We start from the raw sequence: 18,290 nt of genomic DNA on the forward strand, positions 1-18,290 counted from the left end.
CTTGTTATATTGATATCCCAAAAGTTCCTGCAAGGGTCCTGTGACATGTTCACCTGGGCAGAGTCAGTTTCTCAGAACCCTTTGGATGTATTGTGTAGCTTCCTGCACTCTGTCAAGGGGACCTTGAGCATACCTCGGGCTCTCAAACAGCCCTGAAGCATAGTGTCTCTTTTCTAAAGCTGTTGTTCCCTCATGAAGTCCTCATCCTGCATGAAGGTCACGGTATCCCAGTGACCTGGTGGCTCCGGAGTGGTCCTGGTGGCTGAAGCAGACCCTTCACTCTGCCCCCCGAGCCACTGGGGAGCAGGAATGGTGACTTTAGTGGTGACATTCACAGATGGCTGGTCAGGACCCGCACCCTTCTCTAAGCACCGGGAAATAATGTCATTCTGCAACATGACCTGCGGGAGTTTCCGAAGCTCCAGTGTGCAGCCTCAGTTATTTCTGCAGCTGATTTTCAGACTTTAGGGCATGATTTGCCTATGAGTTTTACAAAATGGCCTTTCGGTGATCTTGCATTAATTAGGCAGGGCTTTCATTTCAATACTGAGGAAGATTCATGGGGGCCACAGAGAAAACAGTTATTTTGGCCCTGATTGCAGCAAACTAACACGTGCTCATACCCCGTCCTCAGTAAGGTCACTGGACACTGTGATGTGCTGATTTTTTGCAGTATTCTAGTGCTAACTTCTAAGTCCCCAGACCATAAGGGAAAACAAATACTCGTAGGGAAATTGGGGGAGAAACTATTGTAGTTTCCATCCCTGCTGGTCATTTGTCTTGCCACTGCCTGGGCAGCACCCATGCCCACCTGGGCACCCATGAAATGTGGTGTTGGCAAAAGCACAGGGAGGAATAGGATGCCCACAGGCACCCTCTGGTGAGGATTGCCCTCCAGGGTCTGTCCTCGATTGGTGCCAAAGGGCTCCAGCTTTGACTCAAATGCAGTCGATTCTTGCTTCCTCTTAGGAGTCATGCTCTATAAAATGGCTGCAAACACTGAATTAAGGAATTCCGAACCATAGCTTCTAGTGGGAGTACAGGCTTTGGCTCCTGGAAGCCCCGTTCACATACTCATCCACTGATCAACACGGACCCTTGTTTTATGTATGTTTATGTTTAAAGGAACCTTATTCAATATAAATTGTTGATTGATTAACATTGACCTCATGCCATCAGCACTATAACTCATGCTTGAAGGAAACTCATCTAACATACGTTTCCTTTTTTGTTTGTTGTTTTAAAGATATATTTTTTTTTTATCCTCACTGGAGGGATATGTTTTTATTGAATTTATTTTATTTATTTATTTATTTATTTTTAGAGAGAGGAAGGGAGAGGAAAAAGACAAAGAGAGACAGATGGATGTGAGAGAGAAACATTGATTGCTTGCCCTCCACACACACCCCACCAGGAATCAAACCCACGACCTTTCAGTACTTTCAGTGCACGGGACAATGCTCTAGCCAACTGAGCCACCCGGCCAGGGCCTAACACACGTTTTCCTTGTGAGGCACCTCAGAGCCTGCCTAAGCTTAGGCACACCAGGCAGCACTTCGGCCCTGTGCTTGGGGACCAGTGTAAACGGTAAAATCACCAACAAGAAGCACAAGCGTGCAAAAATCATGGCACTAACTAGACATAAAAGGATCCTTGTTTACACTCTGAGTTGCACGCGGATCTCAGCAGGGACTGAATTTCCTGTCTCTCCTGCTTGTCCAGGAGTCCCACGAGGATTGATTTAGTCACCATAAACCTTGTGCACAGACCAAGTGCAAATACAGAATCTGTGAGCAGTAAGGATGGGCTCTGTCCATAGTGGGACCCAAGATACTGAAAAATTAAAAATATCAAGGTGGTCCAGAGGCCTCATCTTGCCAACTCTGAAAAGATCCATCTCATCACAAGTGCTGGCAGAGCCAGCAGACCTCACTGCTCAGATGATGCCGCCAGGGCGGGCCACCTGGGGCTGGGGAACGGTCTCTGGGCAAGTAGCCTCCCGTGAGAATGAGATCTAAGCAGAGGTGAGTCCAAGGGACCCTCGCTACAGCAGACGGGGCTGGTGGAAGTGGGGGCCCCAAGGCCACTGCCCCCATCTACCCACCCCAAGAACTGTGACATTCTTTTCTTCCATCGCTGCCTTGCTCCTGGACAGGTGATAGCGGGCGGGGAAATGAGCAGATGAAGAAGTCGATGCCGAAACTAACAGCAGCTCCTTCTGTTTCCCTCCTCAGGGGAACGAGGCCCAGCTGGGAACCCAGGACAGCAAGGGTTTCCAGGATTCACACCCCCTTCCAACATCTCTGGGTCACCTGGTGACCAGGGGGCCGCGGGGATATTCGGCCTGAAAGGTAAGCAGGGAAGCAGGGCTCTCACCTTGCTCTTTGGTCGCGGCACCCAAGGACCCCACGGGGCTTCTGCTCGTGTGAAGGCCTAGCTTACAGAGACAGGAAGGAGCATGGGGGTCGCCGGGGCTGGAGAGGGGGAAAGGGGAGTTAGTCTATAATGGGGATGATGGAAAAGTTCTGAGAGATATGGCGGAGATAAGAGATCAACCAAAGGACTTGTATGCATGCATATAAGCAAAACCAATGGATGAAAAACTCTGGGGAGGGAGGGAATGTATGGGAGTATGGGGAGGAGGGGGCAATGGTAAGATATATATATATATACACATATAATACCTTAATAAAAAAATAAATAAATAAAAGATTTTTTATCAAAAGCAAAAAAAAAAAAAATTCTGAGAGAGGTGGTGGCGATGGTTATATTATAAACATGAATGTACTTAATGCCAGGAAACATGGTTAAAATGATAAATGTGTGCTACCTGTATTTTACCACAAAGAAAAGAAAAAGGTGCCCAGGGTGGCACACTTGCTGAAGACCATCCCCTACACGGATGGCTTTCTGTCTGTCCTCCTGGGGCCCTCCACCCCTACCCCCACCCCCCACCCCGCTGTGAGTCCCACTCCCAATGGCCATGACAGTGCCTTCCTCTTGCTTACACTCCCCTTTCTTGTGACTCATGTCGACAGGTTATCCAGGCCCCCCGGGGCCACCAGGGCCTCCTGCTTTTCCCGGAAGCAAAGGCGAAGAGGGGAGCCCTGGCGCTCCAGGAAACCCAGGGACCAAAGGATGGGTTGGGGACCCCGGGCCCCAGGGCCGGCCTGGCGTGCTCGGTCTCCCGGGAGAAAAAGGTAACTGCACACGAAGAGACTGGCAGCAGTGGGCAGAGGTGCTGGACCCCCCCTTCCCCCGCCCAAGCAGGTGTCCTTAATGTCCTCCTTGTCTCAAAGGGCCCAGAGGTGAGCAAGGATTCATGGGCAACATAGGAATCACCGGAAGTGTGGGTGACCGAGGCCCAAAGGGACCCAAAGGAGACCGAGGACTCCCAGGTAAGTGGCCGGCATGGCTGCAGAGCGCCCTCTCAGATTGGCTGCTGCCAGGAGGGGCCACCAGAACTATTCCTGCCCCTCAGGGCATGGGGGCTCCAAAGGCAGTCTTTGTCAAGTGCAAAGAGGAAAGCAAGATAGGGTCTGAAGGCACTCGCATGGTGAAGGAAAGTAATTCTTGGGACCCAGCCAGTATGGCTTGCTGGTTAGGGTGTTGGGCCAAGCACTGAAGGGTCACAGGTTTGATTCCCGGTCAAAGCCAGATAACCTTGTATGTCTTGCAAGTCGATTCTCTCTCTCTCTCTCTCCCTCTCTCCCTCTCTCTCTCTCTCTCTCTCTCTCTCTCTCTCTCTCTCTCTCTCTCCCTCCCTCCCTCCCTCCCTCCCTCCCTCCCTCTCTCCTTCTCTCCCCACCCCTTCCTTCCTCCCTCTACTATCTCTCAAAATCAATGGAAAAAAATTATCCTTGGGTGAGGATTAACAAAACAAAACAAAAAAGAAAAAAGGAAAAGAAAAGAAAGTAAGTAATTCTTGGAAGGGCAGGCACTGAGCAGCCTTTCAGATGAGTTATTACTACCCATCTTCGTCTCTAGGAAGCAAGAGTGTTCTAGAAAGCTCAGTTGGTTTCAACAAGTAAAACAATGGGATAGAAATCAGAGCAAGAAAGCAAGCGGTCCCCCTGTGTCAACGGGCCTTCCTTTTCCCTTTCCAGGCATCCCAGGTCCATCGGGATCCCCAGGGATTGTAGGAATCCCCCCGCAGATGACTGTCCAGCCAGGACCAGTGGGTCTGCCAGGAAGAAGAGGCCTCCCGGGGATGCAGGGAGAAATGGGACCCCAGGGTCCCCCAGGAGAACCAGGTAGGAGCCCTGCTGTAGGGCCGCCAGGGAAAGGCTCCTTGTCCTACTTGCTTTGTTGTTTTCTCACTGAAAAGCATTTGTTAAGCCCCAATGCCTCTCTCTCCACGGCACTCACACCTGTTTCGGTGACTCCACAGGCTTCCGCGGGGCTCCAGGGAAGGCAGGGCCCCAGGGAAGAGGCGGTGTGTCAGCCAACCCCGGATTCCGAGGAGACGTGGGGCCCATGGGGCACCAGGGGCCACTTGGCCAGGAAGGTGAGTGATGGACCATGAAAGGGGCCAGTGGGCATGGGCTTCTTCCAGGCCCGCTGTGATCTGACAGAGGGGCTGTGGTGTGCAAGGAGGGAGTAGAGGAGCACTGAGAGGGATGCGCCCCTTCTGCTCTGAAACCCCAGCTCAGCTCCCAGGACCCTCGGTGCAGCCTTGGTCTCGGACGCACGCCCTCACACCTGCGCCCAGCAGAGCACCTGGCACAGAATCTCCAGGACAGGCTAGCTTCTCTCCTTCCTCTGAGGCCTGGGCAGGTGCCTCTGAGAAGGAAGCACCTGACATACCTGAGAGATAAGATTTGAAAAGATCTGAAGGCCTGAGACAATGAGATGAAAGAAAGCAATTACATTCACCAAAGCCTTGTGGACTAATTTTTTTTTTTAATTATTTGTATATGTGCAGGATGGGCCAGAAATAATAGCCAGTCATGTGCAAAAAAAATTAAATTCTTGCGATGTCACCCACCTGTGCTCATTACAGTATGAGGCTGCATTATCAGCACCCACATCTCAGAAGCAGCAATCTGCTGCCCTCCGGAGGGACTCACCCACGGCCAGATTGTGTAACCTGGGGGATGCACATCTGGAAACACACGTGGACAGACAGGAGCCATCCAGGAGAGGAGACCTGAGACGGCGCAGGGCGGAGGGGATGTCCTAATGACAAAGGGAAAGTGGCGAGAGTGAAAAATGTCCTTGCAGGGGAGGGGTCATGTGGGAGCACAATCAGGACAGCTGATGTCAAACACGTGAAGAATTGTCCTGTGGAAGGCAGTGTAGACATCCTGTCCTCTGATGGGAGAATCCGGCCTCCTGAGTGGGCATTTCCAGCCCCACGATGGCCCAGGTGTGCCTTGAGCCGCCTTTCCCCAAGCATCTAGGAAAGGGAGACCTGGCCGCTGGGGGTAGAGAAGTCCATTGGTTTGGCCTGCGCACTAAGGTTTATGTATACTCCACCATTGCAGGGAGGCTGGACTTGGATACATCTGGGGCCCCTTCCAGGGGTTCTCATTCTTGCTCAGCACTAATGCACCCTGAGGGGAAAGCGCATGAGACAGCCAAGTCCCTGCCCTTGTTCGGTGCCCTCCCTGTCATCATCGCGTGCTTACTGAGCGTGGAATGTAGGTCAAGTCCTCCTCAGGAGGCTCTGGTCTGCAAGGGCAGAGCCACGTGCACCTGGGCCTCCAGAGAACGCCCAGCGACAGCTATAAATGTGACCATGTGCTGTCGGCCGTGGGCTGTGGGCTGTGGGCTGTGGGCTGTGGGCTGTGGGCTGAGGTTTACACGGCAGCTGAAAGGTGGCTCCTTCCTTTCGGACCCTAGGAGAGCCAGGCCGCCCCGGGTCCCCTGGCCTGCCCGGCATGCCCGGCCGCAGTGTCGGCATCGGCTACCTCCTGGTGAAACACAGCCAGACGGACCAGGAGCCCATGTGCCCACAGGGCATGAACAAGCTCTGGAGTGGATACAGCCTGCTGTACTTCGAAGGCCAGGAGAAAGCCCACAACCAGGACCTGGGTAGGTACCGCCCACCAGTCCCCAGGCCAGCTCAGGTGCAGGAGGTCAAGTTCGAACAGCCACAGTGAGGCTCATGAGTCCTCCACAGCCAATGAGCTTCTCCTGATGGAGGGCGCTGGGCCATTCACATCCCTGGGTTTTTCAGAAAGGGTTAAAATGCCCTCTGATGCCCTCATGTGAGGACCATGGGGACCTGGCTTTAGCTCTGAGAAGCCTCCCACAGGCTCCCATGATCCCTGCCTTGTGCTGGCTCCTCTCTGCCCGGAGGCCACCAGCTGCTTCCCCGCCTTGCTTTTTGCCCCGAGTTCTGTAAACAGCTGGGGTGGGCTCATGAGGGCCTGGGGGCCACATCGAACCCCCTGGAAAATAGATATGCGGGTGGGTGTGCTCGGATTTATCCAAGTAAACCTGGTTGCCAGAAGGAATTAAAATAGCATGAAAGCACACGGTCCTTAAGTGCTGGGGCCCAGTGGTGTGTGCACATTCCCGTGTATGTGATCTACTTCCGTTGTAAGTTTATTTAAGCGGGGCAAAGGGAAAGGGCCTAAAAGAAAGGTGGGGACCAGGGCCAAGGAGGCCGCCTGGGTGCTCAGCAGCTGCTGCAGGTGGAGCACACCGTGGCCCTGAGCACGTGCGGAAAGGGAAGCTGCTGGACTAAGTAGCTCGCTCTGGCCCGAGGAGAGTTGGTTTTTACCAGAAGCAATGGTTCTTTGCAGGTGGGAGTGGCCAGCGTCCTTCTGGGAGGGTGCTGTGGGGTATGATGAGCTGGGCCCTCATCTTGGATGCCGTTGGGGGTTTTTCCGGGCTGGTGCTTTAAGACCCCGCCTGGGCCTCCCCCGGGGCGCTATTTGTAAGAATGCCACTACCTGCTGAACCCGCTTAGTGTAGAGGTGTGTGTGTGTGTGTGTGAGGACTTCTAGCAGTGCAGGACTAACATGCCGGTGTAACCTGTTCCCCCCAAATGGGAATTGGCTGGGTCCCCCTGTGCACAACTGAGCCCCTCCAAAGGGCCCCGGGGCAGGTCCCTGATGTGGGGGAGCCCATGCACGCCTGGGGGAGCATCATCCGGCTGCACTCAGCTGGGATTTCCTTCTGCAGGGCTGGCCGGCTCCTGCCTGGCTCGCTTCAGCACCATGCCCTTCCTGTACTGCAACCCCGGGGACGTCTGCTACTACGCCAGCCGCAACGACAAGTCCTACTGGCTGTCCACCACCGCCCCGCTGCCCATGATGCCCGTGGCCGAGGATGAAATCAAGCCCTACATCAGCCGCTGCTCCGTGTGTGAGGCCCCGGCCGTCGCCATCGCCGTCCACAGCCAGGACGTCTCCATCCCCCACTGCCCGGCCGGGTGGCGGAGCCTGTGGATTGGATACTCCTTCCTCATGGTAGGTGGTGCTTGCCGGCGCTCTGTCAGAACATGGAGCCAGGTAGCCATGGAATTCCTCTCCCCAGCCAAAACCCTGGCTGGGGAAGCAGCAAGAACAGCTGCCAGAAACACTCAGACGGGCAGCTGTTCATCGCACAGAGGCACCTGGCCCCGGGGATGAGCGAGATCCGGAACACAGCCTGCATGTTTACCTGCACTTGGTTGCCTACCCCACCCAGAGGGGACCTGGGCATTTGCCACCAAGCCTTTGTCCTTTGGACACATTTGGCTCATTACCCATCTTCCTAAGCAGAACACGGAAGGTAAAGCTCTTCTGGCTCATCCTTTGGCTAAACATAGGGAAGGATTTTACCCAGAATCCTAAGAATCTTATGTAGAAGATACTATCTAGAACCCAAAGATACATTCGTGAACAAGTCCGCTTAAAGCGGTTATGTGTATGCTGATGAGGAAAGCCCTGGAATCCCACCGCCAGGGTTTAAATAGAGAACTCGGTTTGCCCAGCTTATGTTTAGCTTAGCATTATGGGAAGTGACTGCACCAGAGAGCGTCCCTTACAGTTTCCCTGCTAACTCCACCACTGTAGGGGGAAAGAAAGGTCCAGTGGGGACAGCGGGTCTTCTGTTTAATTTCTATTGATTGGGAATGTCATAACCCCATCATCACTCCAGCCACGGTGACGTGTTAAATATTTCACAAATTACATTAATAACATAATATATAACTGGATGCACAGAAACTCAGAGCCCTTCCTCGGCCCGGCTGGTCCCAGCTCTGAGGCTTCCAGTCTGGTGCTTCCCCCGACCCCGTCCTGGCTACCCCCGGGCTCTCCCCTGGGGACCCCTTTCCAGGGCCTGGCAGCCCCCCCGGCACGGCCTCAGCTTGCTCAGACCAAAGTGGGGCCTGAGACGCCTGCTTCTCCCGCCTGTTTACAATAAACAGGAGCGCGATAGCTCTGGCCTGGAAAGGCTTCTGCGTTTTGTGAGCAGGACACTTTTCAGATGTTTTTGTTTTTTGCTGGTGCCTGCCCAAATAACAGGCGCCTCTTTCATTCCCTGCAAACTGAGGCCGAGATATTCCTATTCTACATGAACAGGCTCTGACAACCCACTCACCATGGACAGCTAATCCGCCAAGCCAGAGGGCAGTCTTTGATAGAGTAGCTTTGAGATCCAGGGGCCTAGCATTCACCTTCCTAGGAGCTAAAAATGTTTGTGAAGCAAAAAGAAAGCAGAACTTGAAAGGGGCAAAGAAAATATCCCCGAACACTTGGCCTCGTCTCCCAGCCGGCAGCTGCTGGGTCACCTCCAGGGACTAATTGCTTAATTAACAACCCTCTAATTAGAAAAAAAAAATTAATTACACAAGTAGTACCTGTTCGTTGTTGAAAAATCTGCACATAGAGATCTAAGAAGAAAACGAATGAAAACCACTCATATATACTCCCTCCCTCTTCACAAAGGGTAACAGAGAGGGACGGGGAGGGGTCACTTTCGGGAGAGGTGCTTATTTTTATTTTTTTAATATTTTATTGATTTTTTACAGAGAGAAAGAGAGAGGGATAGAGAGTTAGAAACATCAATGAGAGAGAATCATTGATCAGCTGCCCTTGCACACCCCCTACTGGGGATGTGCCCGCAACCAAGGTACATGCCCTTTACCGCAATCGAACCCAGGACTTTTGAGTCCACAGGCTGACGCTCTATCCACTGAGCCAAATCGGTTTCTGCAAGAGATCGGTTACTTATTTTTAACTTAACCTCAGAAGCTGACCCACATCTTCGTTTTATTTTTTTTCTTTAAAACAGAAGTCAACATTTTGGTATCCCTTCTGCCGGGCAAATGCTTCATTCTTTTGAGTGGGTGATTGGGGAGATGATATTTTTGCCCCCAAATGTGGAAATGTAGTCAACTATATCTACTGAATATATATTATTTCAGAGAGGAAGGGAGAGGGAGGGAGGGAGGGAGGGATAGAAACAGTGATGATGAGAAAGAATTCTTTATTGGCTTCCTCCTGCACGCCCCCTTCTGGAGATTGAGCCCGCAGCCCACGCATGTGCCCTGACCAGGAGCCACATCCAACGGTGCTGCTTTTGCTTTTGTTCTCATCACTTACAAACGCATCGGGACTGTCCATTTATGTCCACAAACCCTACCCTGCAGCATGCCTGCTACCCAGTTCTGCTTCCTACATGTCTACCCGGACTTACTTAGCCAAGCCCCTAGCAGTGAGGGGCATGTTGCAGGTGGTCTGTGTTGACCCAGATAGATGCTCACGTGGTGGTTCCGTTAGAGCAGTGGTCGGCAAACTGCGGCTCTTTGGCCCCTTGAGTGTGGCTCTTCCACCAAATACCACGGCCTGGGCGAGTCTATGTTGAAGAAGTGGCGTTAGAAGAAGTTTACGTTTAAAAAATTTGGCTCTCCAAAGAAATTTCAGTCGTCCTGTTGATACTTGGCTCTGTGGACCCATGCGTTTGCCGACCACTGGTAGGGGAAGATGCATCACTTACAGTCTGCCCCGGTCTGTCCCAGGTGAGTGTGCTCACAGCCCCCCTCTCCTTTCCCGCAGCACACGGCCGCAGGCGACGAAGGCGGCGGCCAGTCGCTGGTGTCGCCGGGCAGCTGTCTGGAGGACTTCCGGGCCACGCCTTTCATCGAGTGCAACGGAGGCCGCGGGACCTGCCACTACTTCGCCAACAAGTACAGCTTCTGGCTCACCACCATCCCCGAGCAGAACTTCCAGGGCTCGCCCTCCGCCGACACGCTCAAGGCGGGGCTCATCCGCACGCACATCAGCCGCTGCCAGGTGTGCATGAAGAACCTGTGAGGGCCCCGCCGGGCTCACAGGCGCCGCCCCTCCCCGACCCGCTTCTCTGCGGGTTGACATTCAGCGGGGGCCACGTTGGTGCTTATTCTTAATTTATTACCTCAGGTGCTGACCCAAAAGTTGATTTCCGTTTTTTCTGTAAAAAAAAAACAACAAACAAAGGTCACCAAAGGAATTCGGCACCAGGACTTACATCAGATAGCCACTTGTCGTCCACTCATAGGTGCTAGCCACTGTCTCCACTCTGCGGAGTGAAGCCTTCCCCCCACACGGTGACTCTCCCAGATGGAAAACTAACAGTCCAGCACTCCCTGTCAGGTCGCACTAGCTTATTATGCGCTACGTGTAACTAACTTCTTAATATGTACCTGTGTAGTCACCACACTTTCAAACTCCTCAGACAGCCCACTCATCTAACTCACTTCACAGGGCGGTATAGACAAATGAAGCCATATGGCGCGAGGGCTCCTGAACTCATGGCCGCTGTTCCCACATGAGGGTCTCCCAGGGATGGGTCTGACCCTGCCCACTAAGCCAACGGGATGACTCAGTGACAGCACAATCTTCTCCCTAATGCTGTTGGTATGAATGATCCTAACCCCCTCAAGGCCAAGAAGACACTGATAGTCACACACCAGCCGTCGTTCTTTCCACCACAGCCTTACGGGTCACGGGGTCTGGCAAGTCTCATGTAGAAACAAAGACCTTCTCGCTGTCTGTTGTCAACCAGGCTACTGGACGGCAAACTCAGAACAGTCAGAAGTGATGTTTCCATTGCCCCCCTGACCGCCCTGGGGAGGGACCCTCCCATTTTTTTGTACAATGCCCTCTATCATGAATGTAAAATAAAAGTCAGTTTTGAACATTTTTATACCCCCAGTTGTTGGCTGCCTTCATTGTCTCAGTTCTGTAGAGCACAGAATTTGCTGTGACCCGGAGACACTGTATCCGTCACAGGTGGTCTGGGTCTGTGCTGAGTTAGGTACCAAGCCACACAGGGCCCCGGAGCTGTTTCCTTGAGTTTTGTGACACTTGAACTCAAGTCTGTGGTATTGTCATTCCGTTCTCGGGGACCAGTCTTTGTGTTTATAATGCATTCATGCTTGCAGAAAGCACCCTAACCATCACACGAGGAATTAGGGGTTTCCAAAGCCATTCACTTCGTTTTGATATGACGCCCCAAGTCAAATCTTAGTATTTCCAAGAAATAGTCTCCAAGACCCATTTCTGCCTTTGGGTTTTTTCCTTGGACCTGACTGACTCTAGGGAACTCAACTCACCGAATTGAATATTACCGTTTGAAAGTCAGTCTTCTATCAAACGTTTTCAGAATAATGTCCTCCTAACAAAATAAGTATTCCGCCTGATAATGTTAGTTGAAAGAGGTCAGCAGCCATGTAGCTTGCATGTCCCCAGAAGCTGACCGAGACAAGGACTCTGCAGAGAAGGGTTATTCGGGAACATGGTCCGGGAATGGAGTGGGCCCTGGGCAGAGTGAACCCAGAAAAGTGGGCACCTTACTAAGGGGGCTATGCCCTTAGCAATTTAGGGTTTTATCCTGCAAGGGCCCTGCTAAGGAAGGCCACAGAAGAAGCCTCAGATTGTCCCGCCCAGGCATAGGAGAGGGACATTTGCAGCCTCCAGTTCTTGCCCCCAGTGTTCATGGTTGCCTAAGACTGTCAGCACTTACATGCCTGAGTGGGCTCCAGCAGCAGCATCTCACGTGAAGGTAGTAAAGCTGATGTAAGGTAGCTAGCTGCACCTGTACACAGCTGGTTTCCATAGCAACAGCTGTCGTCGTGAGATGGGTTAAGAGGCTGAGGCCCGGACTGGAAAGATGCCCAGCACAGCGCCTCTCCACAGAGCTTATGGAGGCAGTTGTTTATTCTATTTTTTTAAATATATTTTATTGATTTTTTACAGAGGGATAGAGAGAAACATCAATGAGAGAGAATCATCTTAGCTTCCTCTTGCACACCCCCTACATGCCCAAGGTACATGCCCTTGACCGGAATCGAACCTGGCACCTTTCAGCCCGCAGGCCAACACTCTATCCACTGAGCCAAACCGATTTTGGCATTGTTTATTCTAGGCTCCAGTCCCCACAACCAAAGGAGCAGACACCACATTTGTCACGGTCCTGACAAACTTGGTTTAGATCTGATGCCTCCGTGGTTCACACTTCAGAGTTAAGTGCTGAGCCACAAAGGGCAGGGGACCAGCATCCTCCCTAGCTAGACCCATGCCCAGGAGCTCCTGACACCCTCCCCACTGCAGACTGACCCTTAGGGGGACATGCAGGACGCAGGGCAGACTCCCAGAGCCCTGCCTCCAGTCCACGGCCAAGTTCAAGAACAAAGGGCAGCTGGGGTGGAAGCAGGCTCGAAAGCTGTGGGTCATGCAATGGCATAAACTGGCTGTAAAACCGCAGCCATTCCCAAAGAGGCCAATTCATCATGTGGGGTCAGGGTCCAGCTTCTCTGCCACACAGGGGAGTGAAGGGGTGAATGAGGCCACCAGAGGGCGAGGCCAAGGAGGATGCTGGGAATTGCTCCTAGAGACACACACACTGTGCATCCTGGAGGTGATGGTGGCCCTCCCCAGGCCGACCAGTCCTGAATGGGGGGTTGGGAGTGCAGGACCTGCCTTGTTCACCTCACGGAGAAGCCAGCAGCCATGGGCCTGTCAGACTAGCCCCAGGAGATGGCTTCTAAGCCTGCATGACTTTCTCCAATGGAAACAACTGGATGAGGGATGGCTCCTCTTGTCTTGAGATCTGAACAACCAAGAACAACCTTGGCAAAACACAAACAGCAGCCAATGGAATGGGGCATTTGAAGCCCAGTCCCAGCTGCCCTAACCTGGAAGGGCATGGACTTGGGTGAGACCTGGATACGCAGCTTTTTCCAGCCACTGGGGGGCTCTGGACCTAGACACTCCTTTCCTTGCTCTGGGCTTCGGGCCTCACACCCTCAAACCCCAAGCCTTCCAGACCCTCCTCCTGGGGGAGGTGCCTGTGAGTTCAAGGCCAACCCAAGGGAGGGGAGGAGAGGGAGCAACACAGATGCTTGCAGACTAGGCGGCCACTTGCTCAAAAGTTACTACAAAGGAGCATCCTCAGCCCCACAGGTTTCAGAACAAACTTCAGGCCCCACAGCTACACCCGATTCTGACAGTGCAGGACCAAAGGGTCCAGCTTTGAGACATGGGGAGGATCAGAGACCACTTCAGGCCACAGAGAGAACGTGCTCAGGGATGGGCAGGTAGGAGGTCCAGGGAGGCATGAGGGCCACTGGGCCAAATTACATTTAACAAGTGCCTCCCAGAGCTCCCCCAGCCACAGATTTGCCTCCAAAACATTCCAAACACCTGGAGGGACCAGACTCCGGTCCTCAGACACAGGCTGCTGGGGTCCAAGGCCTTGCTTTCCTCAGAGTAATCACAGCTGGCCCTTGAGTGGTACAGGTTTGACCTGCACAGGTCCACTTACTTACGGGCTCTTTTCAATAAATTGTAGTTCTGTAAACATATTTTCTCTTCCTTATGATTTTCTTAACACTTTCTTTTCTCTAGCTTACTTTATTGTAAGGGTAGAGTATATAATACATTTAACATACAGAATGTGTGTTCATCTGCTGCTTATGCTACTGGGATGACTTATGGTCAACAGAAGGCCATTAGTGGTTACATTAGGGGGGAGTCAGAAGTCATATGCAGGTTTTTGACTCAGCACTCCAGCCCCCACTCTGATTAAGGGTCAAACTGGGGTTGTCACCCCATACTCAGCACTCTACATAACCAGGGTCACCCAGAGCATGGAAGAGGCAGAAGTCACTTTCACTTCCCCCTCTCTCTGGAGGACAAACACCATCTCTCTGATTCATGTCGCTGGCTTCGAGCACCGGGCTTATCTGTTATAAAGAAACTTTATGCTGGAGGTGCATGGCTGCCAGACATGTGTGTGAGAGGATTTTCCTGGCACAGCAGGGAGCTCTGGTAAAACCAGGATGTCAGATTCAGAAAGAACAAAGTTGAACTTTTTGGGGTTTTTTAATCCTCACCTGAAGATTCTGTTTCCATTGATTTCCAGAGAGCATGGAAGGGAGGGAGAAGGGGGGGGGGGGAAGAGAGATAGAGAGATACAGAGAAACAGAGATAGAGATAGATAGATCGATAGATAGATAGATAGGTAGGTAGATAGATAGATAGATAGATAGATAGATACAGTAGATAGAGAGAGAGAGAGAGAGAGAGAAACATCAACATGAGAGACACATCATCTGGTTGCCTCCTGCACTGCCGGGAAACCTGAAACCAAGGTACGTGTCCTTGACCAGGAATCAAACCCGTGACCCTTCTGCCCGAAGGCTGGCCTCTAACCACTGAGTCAATCCAGCCAGGGTGACAAAGCTGTGCTTTAAGTAACCAGCCTAGCAGCCTGGGAAAGGGGAAACCATGACTTACAGCATCCAGATTACAACATACCCAACCCAGAACTTCCCAGACCCCTCGAAGCCTCCAGGGCACCCGGAGGGTCCAACTCGAGATACTGTTGAGAAGGTTTTTATCTGTGTGAGGACACGTCAGTGCCCTAGGTGAAAAGCTGCAGCCTCCCAGCCCCAGGGCAGCTGCGTTTGTACAAAGGGGTGGAAGGAATGTTTGAGGACACCAGCAAACACACGTCCAGCAAAGAAATCCCCTCCCACTCCACCGGCTGACTCACGAGGCTGACCGGCCTGAAGCTTCCTCAGAACCAGTTCCCTGATAGGGACTTAGACCCACACGAGGTCCTGACCAGAGCCCTGTGAGCAGACTGGGACCTGAGGACCAAACCCCCTAATGAGAGAGAGCCCGGGCTGTGCCCTTGGAACAGAGCCCAGAGTGAGGCCTCTTTTTAGGGCAGCAATAACAGGTGAAATGCTTAAGTGTCGTAAATGAGGAATGTTGCATCCCTGGGCAATCCCCTGTTCTAAGACACTGGCCAGGGGTGCTCAGAGCAGATGGGCAAGGAAATTAAAGATGAGCAAGGGCCAAAACCGGTTTGGCTCAGTGGATAGAGCGTGGGCCTGCGGACTCAAGGGTCCCTGATTCTATTCCGATCAAGGGAATGTACCTTGGTTGCAGGCACATCCCCAGTAGGGGGTGTGCAAGAGGCAGCTGATCGATGATTCTCTTTTATTGGTGTTTCTCACTCACTATCCCTCTCTCTTCCAATCTGTAAATAATCAATAAAATATATATTTTTTTTTTAATAAAAGATGAGCAAGGGCCTTGAGACATGAAATAATTTCATAGGATGCTTTTTTCCCTCCGCAGCATTCAAAGACTAGCTCCTGGGTCTCTCCGGGTAGCATGCTTCCCAGCTGTGTCACCAAAAAGATAAACTTGACAGAAAAATTAATACAACTTCTGCCCATACAATGGCGTATTAAACCCAATCAATGAAAAGCAACCAGCCAAATGGATCCATTTTTATTTTTAACAGGCTACGTCGTGAAATTGAAATTTGAGGCCTTGAGATCATGAGCTGTAACGGGGCACCGTAACTGAGGCGTCCCTGTCACACACTGAGGCTGTGCCCGCCTTCCATCCTCAGGGCAGGCACACTCACCTGGACCAGGTGTGCACAGGACAGAGGAGGCAGCCAGAGGAGCCCAGAGGCAGAGATCCTGGGCACTCAGAAAATTTCCCGAACACCCCCCAAAGAAACCACTCGCAAAAGATTGTGTTCTCACTAGCTTTCTGCCTCATTTTCCTTTCCTTTCTTTTTTTTAAATATACATTTTTATTGATTTCAAAGAGGGCGAGGGAGAGATAGAAACATCAATGATGACCAGCTTCCTCCTGCACGCCCCCTACTGGGGATTGAGCCTGCAACCCAGGCTTGTGCGCTGACTGGGAATCAAACTGTGACCTCCTGGTTCATAGGTTGATGCTCAATCACTGAGCCACACCAGCCAGGCTCACTTTGCTTTCTGTTAAGAGCTGATGCTTGCGTTCTCCCAGAATCCATATGCTGAGGCCCTCACCCCCAGTGTGATGGTATTTGGAGGCGGGCCTTCAGGAGATCATGAGGGTAGGGCCCTGTGATAGCAAGAGTGCCTTTATAAGAAAGACCAGAGCTTGCCCTCTGTGCCATGTGAGGACACCTTGAGGAGGAGGCCACGCCTGGCAGAAAGCTTTCCCCTGGAGCAGAAAGAGCTGGCACTTTTTTTTTTTTTTTAATAGGTCAGTATTTACTTTATTCTGGCATGAGGAAGGATATTCCCAGTATATCACTGAAGGCAGAATCCGTGAAAAAGAAGGGCTGGCACCTTGATGTTGGACTCCCAGCCTCCAGAACTGTGAGAAATAACAGTTTGCTGTTTGATCCACCCGGTCTGTATCTTGTTACAACAGCCTGAGCTGGCTGAGACATTTCTTTCCCAACCAGAGGTCCCCATGTCTGGCCTACAAGTTCTCGGTAACATTTCTAAGAAAACAAAACCTACTGTCTCACAGCTGCCCCACCTTAGCATCTTCTAATAACGCAACAGTGCACCCACCAACCAGCAGAAATGGGGTTTTTAGTTTTACTAAATCAGAAGATTTAGTAACTGCCCGGTGACCCAAGCAGACCTCAGCAGAAAGAGAGCTTTCCGTTTTGCTTTTGTTTTACTGGAATCCATGTCATCAAGACGGGCATATGGGCTATCTATTGTAAATATGTTGGACCTTGTAAGGATTCAGTGCAGCTTTTCCAGAGAGAAGTGCTTTAAGCTCACAGCCTCTCCCCAGAGCCCCCAGCAGGGAGTCCACCGTGGGCACAAAACAGAGCCTAAAGCAGTGCAGTCCCCACACCAACATTCTTCTCACAATTCTTTTTAATAATATGTGTCGCTTCCCGCTGCTACAACCAATATAAAAACAGTGATTCCTGGTTTTGTATAAATTAACATGTAGAGAATCTTGGTGATGCATCAGGGACAAGTTCCAGATGACAGGACCAAAGATACGTCACAGTGAAGAGAGACGTCTGAGGACAACAAGCATGACAGTTGTACAGGTGCTCAGACAGGTGACCACCCACCCAAGCCACCCTCCATCCAGGCCAAGGTGTCAGGAAAGGATCAGCCCGGGGACAACGGTCTCCAGGAACGCTGATCCTGCAGCTAGCTCCCCACCGCCCCACCAACACGGGAGGCAGAGACGACGATTCCCATCGACCTTCTCTTCATAACGAGCTGTCATTTCCACTCGGGTCTGCTCCTCCAGATGCAAAAGGAATGCCTTGAGTTTCTATGCTCCTGACCACAGCTCGCTGGGTCCCGCTCCTTGCCAATGATGTAAACTGGGGGCCTCTGAGAGTCAGGCGCAGCACCCGGATTTGGTCCGCTCAGGTGGCTTATAACTGGAGATGTCCACAGTCTGCGGCGGCCCCTGCGCCCTCTGCCGCACGATCACGGGCACCACCATGTCGAACAGGGTCTCAAACAGCAGGTCCACGTTGTGCCCGGTCTTGGCGCTGGTCTCGAAGCACATCTGCTCGGCGGCCGGCATGTCCTTCTCATCCAGCATCTTGTACTTCAGGATCTTCTTATAAAGAGCCACTGCCTCCTCCTGCCGCACCTGCTTGGGCCCCCTGGACGATGATACACCGCCGCCTCCTTCCGTCTGGCCGCCCCCCTCCTCGCTGAGGTCCACCTTGTTCCCCACGATGGCAAAGAGGCAGTCGGCACTGGCGGTCTCCGTCAGGCCCAGGAACCGCTCCTCCAGCTCCACCAGGCTCTGCGGGTGGTTCACGTCGTAGGTGAGGATGATGGCGGCCGCCCCCCGGCAGTACATGGAGCCGAGGCCGTGGAACTGCTCCCGCCCTGCCGGTGGGGGAACAGAAAGATGTGGTTATTTCTCCTCTCAAACATACCAACCACCGACCGCAACACACAGGAACCTTCAGGAGGGACTGTGGAATGGTCACCCCACGTGTAGGTGTGGCTGGAGCTGAGCGGGGCGGAGACACTGGTGTGCAGAGAGCAGTGACCAGCCCGGGCCACGGGA

The 18,290-nt window shown here is 52.3% G+C and overlaps 2 protein-coding genes and 1 long non-coding RNA gene across 5 annotated transcripts in view; 2 read left to right on the top strand and 1 right to left on the bottom strand.

Annotated features, from left to right (window-relative positions):
- COL4A2 (collagen type IV alpha 2 chain) overlaps positions 1 to 10,392 on the top strand; it is a 181,689-nt gene extending 171,297 nt beyond the window's left edge. For all 3 annotated transcript variants that reach the window (XM_045588783.1, XM_045588782.1, XM_036459285.2), the window contains exons 41-48: positions 2,235 to 2,351; positions 3,039 to 3,200; positions 3,300 to 3,398; positions 4,107 to 4,253; positions 4,391 to 4,507; positions 5,845 to 6,036; positions 7,135 to 7,421; positions 9,996 to 10,392. In XM_045588783.1, the coding sequence (XP_045444739.1) occupies positions 2,235 to 2,351; positions 3,039 to 3,200; positions 3,300 to 3,398; positions 4,107 to 4,253; positions 4,391 to 4,507; positions 5,845 to 6,036; positions 7,135 to 7,421; positions 9,996 to 10,253 (1,379 nt within the window). In that variant the 3' untranslated portion in view covers positions 10,254 to 10,392. The remainder of the gene's footprint in view (positions 1 to 2,234; positions 2,352 to 3,038; positions 3,201 to 3,299; positions 3,399 to 4,106; positions 4,254 to 4,390; positions 4,508 to 5,844; positions 6,037 to 7,134; positions 7,422 to 9,995) is intronic.
- On the top strand, positions 9,163 to 9,991 carry LOC123653269. The gene is made up of 2 exons (XR_006742977.1): positions 9,163 to 9,723; positions 9,924 to 9,991. It is a non-coding gene; the product is annotated as an uncharacterized LOC123653269 (long non-coding RNA).
- A 6,706-nt stretch (positions 10,393 to 17,098) lies between the features above and the next one.
- The window catches only part of RAB20 (RAB20, member RAS oncogene family), a 30,473-nt gene continuing 29,281 nt past the window's right edge, over positions 17,099 to 18,290 (bottom strand). The window contains exon 2 of the mRNA XM_036457550.2: positions 17,099 to 18,106. Coding sequence (XP_036313443.1) covers positions 17,601 to 18,106 — 506 coding nt within the window. The 3' untranslated portion in view covers positions 17,099 to 17,600. The remainder of the gene's footprint in view (positions 18,107 to 18,290) is intronic.

The sequence above is a fragment of the Pipistrellus kuhlii genome, unplaced genomic scaffold (assembly GCF_014108245.1).
Source record: "Pipistrellus kuhlii isolate mPipKuh1 unplaced genomic scaffold, mPipKuh1.p scaffold_m20_p_3, whole genome shotgun sequence".
Lineage (NCBI taxonomy): Eukaryota > Metazoa > Chordata > Mammalia > Chiroptera > Vespertilionidae > Pipistrellus > Pipistrellus kuhlii.